Source organism: Gadus macrocephalus, chromosome 11, assembly GCF_031168955.1.
Source record: "Gadus macrocephalus chromosome 11, ASM3116895v1".
NCBI lineage: Eukaryota > Metazoa > Chordata > Actinopteri > Gadiformes > Gadidae > Gadus > Gadus macrocephalus.
This window is the reverse complement of record NC_082392.1, coordinates 15,061,777-15,074,276: the sequence shown is the minus strand read 5'-3', so window position 1 is coordinate 15,074,276 and position 12,500 is coordinate 15,061,777. Positions and strand designations below refer to the sequence as shown.

The window sequence follows — 12,500 nt, the reverse complement described above, 5'->3', positions numbered from 1 at the left end:
ATTAATTTAGATGAATTGTGACCAGTAAATACAGACTACTTTTTGTGAAATCAATGATGGCTGCTTTTTCTTCGAACCATGTTGTACAATAACGTCCCTCTTTCCTTTCCCTTTGTCCTGGGTTTCTAACTGGCCGCTGTTCCCCATCCAGTTCCTCATCTGCATTTCTTTGGCTTGTGTGGGCTCTTACTGTATCCGCTTAGTCCTCTTTGATGCATCTCCCCTGCTGTACTGTCTCTGCATTTTGACTTGATCTTCAAGTAGGCTACTGAGTGTGAACATCTGTTTACCTACCTGACTGACTACATTGACTCAGTTTCCCTGAAATGCTGCAATGTTTTGTGCTACCTGCATCTCCATTGGCTGTGGAGCTTTCCTCTTTTAGACTTTCCTACTGGATCCATGATCCATGTTATTTGTGCCGGTGTATAGTATTATTATTACTGTAGCTATAAGTATTTGTATTATTCTCTTCTTCAACATTCAGACATATAATTTCTTCTGCAATGGGTGCTCTTTCTCGCTCTCTCTCTCTGTCCCTGTCTCTCTCTCTCTCTCTCTCTCTCTCTCTCTCTCTTGCAAAGCAACAATGTCTCTCTGCCTATCTCTGTCTCGTCTGTCCGTCTGTTTCTTTGTGTGTCTCTCTTGCTCTCCCTCTCTCCACTTCACCCCACTTTATCTCTTTGTCATTTTCCCTCTCTCCTCTCTTTGTCTTCGGTAACTACCTCTGTCATTCTCTCTCTCTCACTCTCTCTCTCTACTTATCTGCCGCTGTCTCTGTCTCTGTCTCTCTCTCTCTACATATCTCGCTCTGTCTTCTGTGAAACAACAAAAACTGAATGACTGATTCTCTGGCTGGTTGTCACCTGTGCTGTCCTGGTGTCCTCCTCCTCTCTCTGCTTTTGGTTCTGGTGGACCCCCTCCTCTGCCCCCTCCCCCTCTCAGCTGTTGGTCCCACTTCTATTGTCCAAAGCCCGCCTCCTCAGTGCTCTGTCAGGCCATATTGTCTTTCCCACAATGCCTCTGCCTCTTCCTTGTTCTTGAATGTTCCAGTCACAGTGTTGTTTGCTTATTTGAACAGGTGGTTTGCCTTTAGTGGGATCACTGAGCTGGTAAATAACGTTCTTCAGCCCCAGGAAAAGTCCAAAAATGACAAGGAGCCCGAGCCTGACGCGTAAGTAAACAGCCCCGATCCCTGCCTCTGAAAATCCCCCTCTGCCAACCTCAACCACAGAAATCTCATAATAAAACTCTCCCCTATGAAGGTTGAGCATGAGGTGCTGCCACCCGGTGGCCACACAGCGTCCTGTTGACTTGGGAATAGCTTCTCAGAGCATGCCAGCCAGGGGGGTTCTAGCGAGTTTCTCCTAACGTTACATCCAACACTTACACAGACTTCCACCACACCCTGAGTGTTCTCACGAATCATGCTGCTGTATAGCACGTGCAACAAGAAAGGTGTCTCAGATTGACGTACAACACACTATATGTAACCTTAGATATATATGTATCCTGAGGGCTTCGGCAGCGTTTAAAAGTTGTTCTTCAACGGTAACTAGTTTGGATCTGTCATATCTCCAAGAGGCGGGCTCATGTTTCGGGGCATGTTTGGCTGAGCCCAGGCAGGGCCAGAGGTAAGACGGCTCCGATTCGCAGGCGTTGGGGCGGGACAATGAGCTGCGTACAGTTACACGTCAGCTGTGGCGCCTGCGTTTGCCCGCGTATGACCCCGATGGGTACTGTGACCTTCGGTGGACAATGTTGGCCCTGCACTTTGGCCAACATCGGTGGAGCCATTATCTCCCGCTGTGACCTCCAACTCCGCCCTCACTTATCATCACCACCCAACTTTTTATTGTATTCATTCTACCGCTGAGACAGATATGTTGTTTTCCCGGCATACAAATACTTATAGACATCGTACACTCATGCACGCACGCACACACACACACAGAAAGACAGGCAGACAGACACACACACACACACACACACACACACAGACAGATAGACAGACAGACAGAAAGACAGACAGACAGACAATCAGACAGACAGACAGACAGACAGACAGACAGACAGACAGACAGACAGACAGACAGACAGACAGACAGACCGACCAACGCTAAATACGATGAAGAACTTATGAAGAATAATACTTGACTTCCATGCTAGCATTACTAGATATCGCTCAAAGATTAAATCAGCTTTCCTCGCTTTCTCAGACGGCTCGCTATCTATCTTCCATGGTGTGCCAAAAAACATTGTGTTTTAAAAGTAGCATAGGAACAACTTTTATTTTGTACGCTTGTAGTTGATATATTTTTGGCTGCTCCACACAGATGTTGAATATTGATTAGCATTTGGCTCCATTTGCTAACTTTAGCAAACCAGCCTCAGAGCCGATGTTGTGCTGCCACTGTCGAAGGCCACTTTTGGAAAACATTGAATGGGTACCAAAAACCCCAGAACAATAGTGTTATCACTATTGTCCTCCAGTGAGACCTGTTCAACACGTTTACTTGCTAATCTCCACTCAGAACAGTAATCCTCACACAGGTCCAGATAAAAGCATGCTTCAGCACAATGGCGGGACACTCATACATGCACATGCCCATCAATTACATTTTGGGCACTGAAGGTGCGTTTGTGGACGAGCGCAGCATGTTTGTCTCGCAGGGCTCTGTGTGGTAAACGGATAGTGCTGCTCAATAATTCACCAGCGCTAATGAATTTTGCAGGGGGACATGTGGGGCCAAACCAATTCTGATCATCCATGTTATGAAGTCAGTGCAGTGTTTAGTTTCCAGGGAGACGCTCGATTGACACGTGTCATACAAAATGCATGTGAAGAGTACATAGTTCAGGCTTTCTGCCAGGGCCTCTCAGGACCTGTTAGAATGGTTGTTCACCTTCAACAGGAGCTGTTAGTCCATCTGTAGTAAGAAGAGATGACCAGCACCGATCCCTGACTTTTATGTATATATTAAAAAGTCTAAGATCAGTGTAATCAGTGTGATCAGTGTAATAGGGTAAGTAATTTATGAGATCATTTTACACACAAACCCTGATTTGACTTTTAGCCACCTTGTTCAAGGATGTTCAGGGTTCAAACCCAGAACCATTTGGCTGGGAGTTGAGCCTCCCCCTGGTACCACACTGCACTATTTGCCCTTCTTTTGGACGTCCGACATATCTGCCCTCATGCCCGTCTATGTTTGTGATCTCTTACGCTGGAGGTCTGTGACGCAATTTTACCGTGTGTGTTTCGTATATGATGTGTCTCTTTGTCTCGCAATGGCATTATCCATCTCGCCTTACTGCTGGCCGCCGATATAGAAACACGGGGGCAAATGATTCATTAAACGCTGGGGAAACCTGAGAAAGTGGAATTAGGTGGTGTTCTTAAACTTGCAAAGCAAATTTGATACACCAACCCCCCGACACCCAGACACACAAAGCTATCAGGGACCAAAGAGTTTAGCGGACAGAGTCTGCTTTTACTTTCAACAATGTCATGCATTGTGCATGTCTGCAAGGTCAAATTGGACTGAATCATTATGGGAGTATATTTATAGTTTGTCAGATATAGTTACCTTAACATTGAATTCAAAACAAATATGTGGTGTTTATATATCTATGTCCAAGATGCGAGTGAATCCCATATTCCCTGCTAGTAGAGAATAAAAGCAGACACTGTAAGAGTTTTCAAGAGTTATTCTAAACTATTAGAAACGTCAGTTTGGTCTTCCTGGGAACATATAAACATTTAGGTCACACACACAAAAAGAAGAGCACAATTCTGCGGTGAGCCTTGTAATGGAGCGTTGCATTCCCCTGACCGGCCTGCTCTCTGCTTGCTTACAGGAAATTGCACCAGCAGTTTGAATCCTACAAGGACCAGGTGAAGAAGATGGGCGAGGAGACCAAGCCGGCTCTGGACCAGAAGAGTGAGGCCCCTACCTGTGGGATTTGCCATAAAACCAAGTTTGCCGATGGCTGTGGCCACCTCTGTTCATATTGCCAAACTAAATTCTGTGCTCGGTGTGGCGGCCGGGTGTCTCTGAGGTCAAATAAGGTAACCCTGGCTTCCATGTTTTGTTGGCACTTATTACTATTTGCTGACACTCACAACAGTCATGCATGCACACACACCACACGCGCACACACACACACACACGCACACGCACACGCACACGCACACGCACACGCACACGCACACGCACACGCACACGCACACACACACGCACACACACACACACACTCACACACACACACACACACACACACACACACACACACACACACACACACACACACACACACACACACACACACACACAAACACATTACATCTCACACACCCTTAACCCCAACGGGCCTTCTGCTGCTCACACTACTTTTTTAAATCCAAAGATTATGAAACATTGACATTTAAATCTGGATTGGGGGGGAGGGGAACAGACCCAACATTGCATTAACGGCCGCTCATTCCGCTCAGATTATGGACACAGATTATAAACATCCGGTCCAATCATTAATGCTCACAAGTAAACACTCACCCTGAATGCCTTCTTATTAACTCGCTTCACTTTCAACAGCTAACATTCACGCAACACAACACCTTCCCTTATCTCTGTCTAACTGTCCAACTGTCTAACTGTCTACTGTCGACTGTCTAACTGTCTAACCGTCTGTCTATCTAACTTCAACTGTTTGTCTTCCATGCCACTGGAGGGCGCTGTTGCTCTCCTTCTGTCTTTATCCTAAAGGAATCTAGTTTTACTGTTGTTTATTTATTTTCTGGTAGCAGTGCTGGTATCTTTAGCTAACCTCGGTCAAATCCGCCCCCACGAGAATAAGCCGGGGCTTTTAGCATTTAGACTGCTTAAAATTTAGCATCATGAGCTTAGCTGTTTTTTTCTTTTTTTTTCTCATGTGATGCTGACCAATCCTCTGCTGTTAGTATATCAGATGTGTTTTGGTTCTACTGCTAATGCCTCTCACTCTTTCTCTCTCACGCTCTCTGTCTGTCTGTCTGTCTGTCTGTCTCTCTGTCGGTCCGTCTGTCTGTCTCTTTCTTTCCATATCTCTCTCCCTGTCTCTCTCTGTCTGTCTTAAACTCTGCATTTCCCTGTTCCCTGTCCCTATCCCTTATTGCGGTCTTCCTTCTCTGCTGCATTCCTGCTTTCATGGAATTGCACCAGGAGGACAAAGTGGTCAGCAAACCCTTTTCTGTGTTTCCCTTGGATTGTCTCTCTTACTACAAACATCGCTCATCCAAACGCTGTCATGATATCTATACACATACAGTGGTCAAAACTAATCTGAAACCTGCCCCAGACTAATCTCTGTCCGTCCAATCTGTCTGTCTGTGGGTCAAATGGTGGTCAAGTAAAAAAATCGATGGCAAGCAATACAAATAATTGTATTGTTTTCTATTGCTATTGGTTCACATAAAAATATATTTGCATTGATGGCAGAAATAAATAGGAGCAACCGGATGATTAGGAAAAGCCTAATCGCACGCTTAGATTAAGTGCAGCTCTGATGGATGTACAATTTTCAACCGAGTCGATGCTCAACCATTTCTCCAGTAGGGTGGTACTGATCCATTTTGTACCGGCAACATGGATCAAACAGAAGCTTGAAATGACCAAAACACAGTATTGAATCTGCCTAGGGCTGTTTATCTGTACCATTCCACTTAACAAATATGGCATTTCATTGATTCAGCAAGTTGAATGCATTACGGGGTTCATCGGAAAGGCATAGCCTTGGGTGAAGAATTGGTATTGCAGAAAATATGTTCTGTGCTTGGAATGTGTCCCAGACGGTTGAAGGTGTGCGTCAGTGTGGAAGAATGGGTGTCTCGTCAGATTTCTTACGAAGGACTTGGTGAACGGATGAAAGAACAGGCAAACTAACTGAAGGAATGAATGAATGATCAAACAAAATGAATAGATGATTGAGTGAACAAACAAACATAAAAACAAAATGAATGGATGAATGATCTAACAAACAAACAAACAAACAAACAAACTAAATTAATGGATGAAAGAATGAGTGAAAAAATGAACAAAATGAATAGATTAATAAATGAACAAACCAACAAAATTAATAGATGAATCAATGAACATCCGACAAAATGAATAGATGAATCAATGAACAAACCAACCGAATAAATAGCTTAATCAATGAACAAACAACATCAAAGGATGAACGAGTAAACAAACAAACTAAATTAACAGATGAATGAGTGCACAAACAAACAAAACATATAATAATGACAAATATGACTGAATGAATGAAGCAACGAAAAAATGATGTCAGGACAGGCACACAGGAAATCCAAGTGGCCGCCTGATCCCTGATCCTCATTGCTCTATAAGCCTCTCATTGTTCCCGCTGAGGTCGGTAGGACTGTCATGATCACTGTCTCATAGAGAAGGTATTAAAGGAAAACACCGCTCCGGGTGTTTCAACCATCGTGACCCTCGCCCGTCCTCAGTAAAACATCAGTTAAACATCTACTAAAACTCCTGCCTTCACTAACAACACACAAAAAGAAACAGTACAGCCATTTGTTTTTTTGGAAACAATGTACGTTGTGTCCGTATGCAAACGGGTTTGTGAATGTTTGTGGACAAAAAACATTGGATAGGTGTTTGATACACAGTACATATCACTATCAACATGTATTATATAAGCTCTTGCTGTTTGTTCTTTCATTCACATTTGTATCACATTAAAGCAAGATCAAAGACCATCATTCATATAATTGCAACATAGCTAATTGCAGGCTTGAGTAGTTGTATGGCAGGCAGGACAGCAGCAAAATATAGAAGATGATCAGTGGGAGGTTGGAGAGGTTGAGAAAGTTAGAGAGAGGTTGAGAGAGGTAGAGAGAGGTAGAGAGAGAGAGACACACACACACACACACACACACACACACACACACACACACACACACACACACACACACACACACACACACACACACACACACACACACACACACACACACACACACACACACACACACACACCTACACACAGACTGAAAGACAGACAGACAGACAGACAGACAGACAGACAGACAGACAGACAGACAGACAGACAGACAGACAGACAGACAGACAGACAGACAGACAGACAGACAGACAGACAGACAGACAGACAGACAGACAGACAGACAGACAGGCGATGGCGAGAGACCAAAGAGAGTCATACGGAGGAGAGTGAGAGAGGAAAGCAGTATAGGAGATGTGGTCATCATTGTTGGGGTCAAAGCCCCAGCCTGTCCTCTTTGTGTCTGGTGACAGAGTCCAGTGTCTCTGGACCAGCGAGGGCCATCAGAGGCCAGCGGGGGCCAGCCAGCCAACAGGGTTTGGTTCCCTGGTCCGTCTGCATGGCCAGATTCTCTTTCAGTAGGAAAAGAGAAACAGAAGACGACTCACTAACCTACTTTGCTGCACACCGTGTTTAAGATAGTTTGGGTCATAATGGGAATTTGGAGGACATTTTCAGGGTTGATCAGCACTGAAGATGTTCTCCACATTCCCAACATAGCAGTGGGAAAAAGATATGAATAAAGATGATTGATGAGACAAAGTTATGTTTTCTGCAGTTCCCAGTGCGGATTTAGAGGGTGAACTAGAAAATTCTTCCTTGACTGTTTTTAATGGCACTGCAGTTGCAGAAGCTGTTGGGTGGCAAGATCTGTGATTGCCCCTGATCGCAAAAAAAACGGCAGCGACATAAACGTTGTTGGTGTGAGGCGATGATGAAGGTGCGATCTGTCTGCTATTTCTGTTACCCTGCATCTACTCTTTCTTCTTCTCCCGCACCAACAGTGACAGCGGTGGCGGGATAGATCTCATTCTGAGAAGCGGCATCAATATTTACACCGTCTCTGTGTCTGCGTTGAGTTTATAGGCAGCAGCCGATACACTGGGTTGGAGGGTTAAAGAGATAGTTTATAGGGAAATTATTTTTATCGGGGCAAAGACCGATATTTCACTGCTAAGTTGGGAATTCTGTAATTAACCCATGCATCCCGATGTCAATTGATTTTATGAATACATTTTCATGAATAAATAATTAATATACAAAATTGGGTAGAGACTTCTGTAAGATCCTAATTATCTTACAACACCTCACCTTAGCATGGGTGACCCCAGCAATAAATTGGATGATTGCGTTGACATTTCCCCATTTCCTCTTATTGTCTAAAAATCACATATTCTATGTTTCAAGAATATTATTTTGAATACTATTGTTTTTATTCCACTGCTGTCCTGTCCTGGTTGGTGTGGCCCCAGCATCTCCCAGCTGGGATCCTAAATTACTATCTTATCTTATCCTAACCCTGGCCATTTTAAAGCCATGCAGTAGCAAGTGAGCGACACATGTCGCTCATAACTTGTAGTTTGAAGTTGAATCCTCACTAACCAAACAAACTATAGAACTGACTTTTTGGCCTCTGAGTCCCAAAGACATTTCCAAGTCGGTCATTCACAGGTAGAAACGTGACAAGTGCTGACCTGAGAGTCTGTGGCCCAGCCTACCGTGTAGTGTGTCGTCAACATTTAAATTATGCAACATGGGTTGTTTCAAGGCATTTTCCGGTCTTTTTACACAAATTCGGGACTGACTGTAAAAGGCAGCCTATTGACTGCTTGGCTGTGTGGAGAGCCAACATTGTGCTGCAGCCAAGTCTGCTTGTTTCAGGGGGGTGAAAAGCTATGAAATAGGTCATCAGGAAATCAGTTCATTTTATGGTTAAGCTCTCCTCATAGTCATACTAAGTAACCACGTTCAATATAAAATATTGGACGCTCCGGCTTATTAAATGAATATTGAATACAGAGCTTCTTCAACCAACTATTGGAATCCCAACAATGAAAGAGAAAAATATGTTTGAAATGTCAAAGTCAGTGTAGCTCAAATGTTTTTTTCTGCGGAAGGTGATCAGCTTCTAATCTTTCAGGAGTGCTGTGCTAAGGCTGGTCAATCATTTAATATTATCCGTCATCGTCTTTGAATGGTATTCAAAGATAGTCATGGAATTAAGATATCAACTTATCGTGGTACCCAGTTTTAGAGTCTAAATGAATCACTGTTCAAAATCTCAAAATATGAGATTTAAAACATTGTTAGCCAAATACTACACAAAAAATGTCCATACACTTGAATTTTCAGCTTTTAGATGGTATTTTGAATTAATGATATCGTGACATTTATCTATATCAAGTAAAATTCCCCATGATTGTGGTGAAAATACATGTTTCCATAATATGGCCCAGCCTTATCTGTGCTTATCCTCCATATGCCTTGAAAAGCCTCCTCAAGCCTTCTGATCGATCCCGATGGGATGCTATATGTTGGGGCTGTGTAGGCTTCAGAAAAACAGTCCTGTGATGGTCGCAGAATCTCTGCCACCATTTCCTCTCCAAGGTGAAGATGTGGAGAAATGCAAACAGTCTCCGCTTTACGTCCTAAAGCATTTCTTGTAATGTCATGAATATTTGAGAATGTCACGTATCTCGCCTTTCCCCCATATATCCACACACATACATACATGCATGCATGCACGCACACACACGCACACCCACTCGCACACAAGTCAAAGCATTCACTCGGGCTATCTTCAAAGTACACCCTTCAAAGTCGACAAACACTTTATTATTGAATGAGATCCGGAAAAGCTTCATTCCCACCCACGCGACACACACACACACACACACACACACACACACACACACACACACACACACACACACACACACACACACACACACACACACACACACACAAACACACAATTGGCAAACGCACAAGCACACACACAAGCACACATAACCCTCAACAAGACGACACACACACACACACACACACACACACACACACACACACACGCACACAACCCCTCCACTCGCAAACCGGATTGAGCGGACTCCTGCCGAGTCGCAGCCTCACGCCGCATATGGACACATAATCAGCTGCGGTAGCATCGCGCGAGCGTCTATTAATGACGTCATAATACCTATAGCGGTGGGGGAACGATGCGTGATTTGCGAGTTATCGTTAACTCGCGTTCCCTCAACGGATATGCGTCGTTTCAGTCAGACTGTGTTATTGTATTTTTTTGAAGCACCAAAAGCCGTTGGCTGCTCACTCAGCCTACCTGGATAACAACAAAAAAGCAAGCAAAGAGAGAGACCTTGGTGGATATTGGGAAGAGAACGCTAGCGTTTGGTTCGCTTCGTCCCAATGACTCCCATAGTCAGCATCGTGTAACCTTCACGGTGTTTCCAGGCGGCAGCCTCGTCAGCCTGTTGTGTGAGTTGGAGCTGTCCACGGTGCTGAAGGTCGGAGCTCTCCGTGTCTCTACGTTCTGAGGCGAGACACAGGCACAGACACAGACAGGGACACCGAGATAGAGAAACTGCGGCCAGTTCTGTATTGAAGAAGGAACCGAGACATTGCTCTGCATAGATTATTATTTTTTTGCTTAAAAAAAACGTTTTTTTCTCCCGGCAGCATCATGGGTAAGCTAAAAATGGCATGTCTGCGTTTGGCGGCTGAATCGCGTTTTGCATGGGTCGTGTTCATTGATAAACTGAGATTTTTTCATCTACGCTGCATGGATCTTGTGAGAGGCTGTATAGTGCAATATTTTGCATGCATCTTGGAAAAATGCAAACCTTAAGCAAGTATGGTGCAAAACGGGATACATGCATTCATTTGTAAACAGGGAATGTATCCTCGATTTTTAGTCATTTTTTTCTTTAGCTCAGTGAAACAAATATGCAATTCCATTTTGGAAATCGTGTGGTGTCGTGCAAAATGTAAAATATAATGGATCTAAAATAGAGGCATGTCTGTGAATTCCAATTGATTTGCATAAATGTGCATCCAGTCTATTATTATTACGGCCGCGCCAGACTAAAATTAGAAGCTCATTAAAATGTAATTGACCACGTGCCGCCAGTGTGGGAGCATGTGAATGTAGGCGCTGCCCCTAAAATCTCATTGGTCCACTCTCATATATGAATCACACCAAAATGGCCTGAAAACTTTCTCATCTACATGGTCTTTATATGCTTGCTTATTTTTAAAACATTGAATGCAGCTGCACTATATGCTGTTGACTGCCACGTTTGCCCGAACGTGATTATATAGCCTATGTCCTAATTTGTAAATCGGCTATAGAAAAGTAAAGCCAAGGCAGTGTTTCTAGCACATAATCCCACGACAAGTAGGCCTAACAACAAAATTATAATAGAAGCAGACAGTCATTTAACTATCACGAGTTTGAACAATCATAGGCCCACTAGTGCTTTGTTGCATTCATTCTGGTTTATTTAAGGACTTGCAGACTCAGCTTGTTTTAAGAAACACTTAATTCCCGAAACAATGAGTTTTTAATGAGTTCAGTCCGGTTCAGGTCCGGCAATATGATACCTATGACAGTTCATTTACCGCCACATCAATATTTCAGCACAGGCCATCTCTTCTGAATCATCCCTTTGGCTCCACTGCTGCTCAACCAGGCTATGAACAAAACCACCTTGTCATGTGTGGTGGGTCTCTATTTTTATACTTTCAATCGTAAACAACGACATTTCTCGGGAAAATGGCTGCATCATAAACATCTCAATATTAATTTGTCTCTATCCGTGAGAATATTATTTAGATATAAATAAATTGTCTATAATAACATTTAATATTGGAGTTGATCTCCACCTAAGTGGTCGTAGAGCGTGTATTCGAGGATCATGCTGATTCACTGTTTTAATACAGCAGTGCCAGGAACTGGCCACAAGAGGGCGCTCATACATTAATCAAACTCTTGACGCAAACTAGGGCTTCTATGTGTGAGCTTTTTTAAGTAGTACGCTGTGAAGCGTTTGCTAATATGCCTCCTCAGATTACATATGAAGTAGGCATACATAGGTTCATATATTTCACTATGTGATGCCAATTTACTGCTGCGTCCAAGGTGTGGTGGATTGTCACGATGAGGGGGGACATTTTAATGCAGATCATGTAGGAGAAGATTAATGTTGTAAGTTGAAGGACAGATCAAACTCAGCAGTGTACATACACAAATCCGCACACACACACACACACACACACACACAACACACACACACACACACACACACACACACACACACACACACACACACACACACACACACACACACACACACACACACACGTGCAACCATGCACAAACAGACGCACGCATTCACGCACAAGCAAAAACACACACACACACACACACACACACACACACACACACACACACACACACACACACACACACACACACACACACACACACACACACCACAACCATCGGTTTCTGGGAAAAAAATCTGATTACTGGTATCATTGGAAGTACCCTGGATCTGAGAGGGAACTATTAGAAAGGAAATTATTTATTGATCCCATGGCACTCTGTGTTTGTTTCTTTGAATCCAGCGCCTGGGTAA

The 12,500-nt window shown here is 43.6% G+C and overlaps 1 protein-coding gene across 1 annotated transcript in view; it reads left to right on the top strand.

The window, feature by feature from the left end:
• Positions 1-12,500, top strand: part of rims2a (regulating synaptic membrane exocytosis 2a) — an 87,050-nt gene that overhangs the window by 18,748 nt on the left and 55,802 nt on the right. The window contains 3 exon segments of the mRNA XM_060064873.1: positions 1,082-1,174; positions 3,862-4,072; positions 5,202-5,213. Coding sequence (XP_059920856.1) covers positions 1,082-1,174; positions 3,862-4,072; positions 5,202-5,213 — 316 coding nt within the window.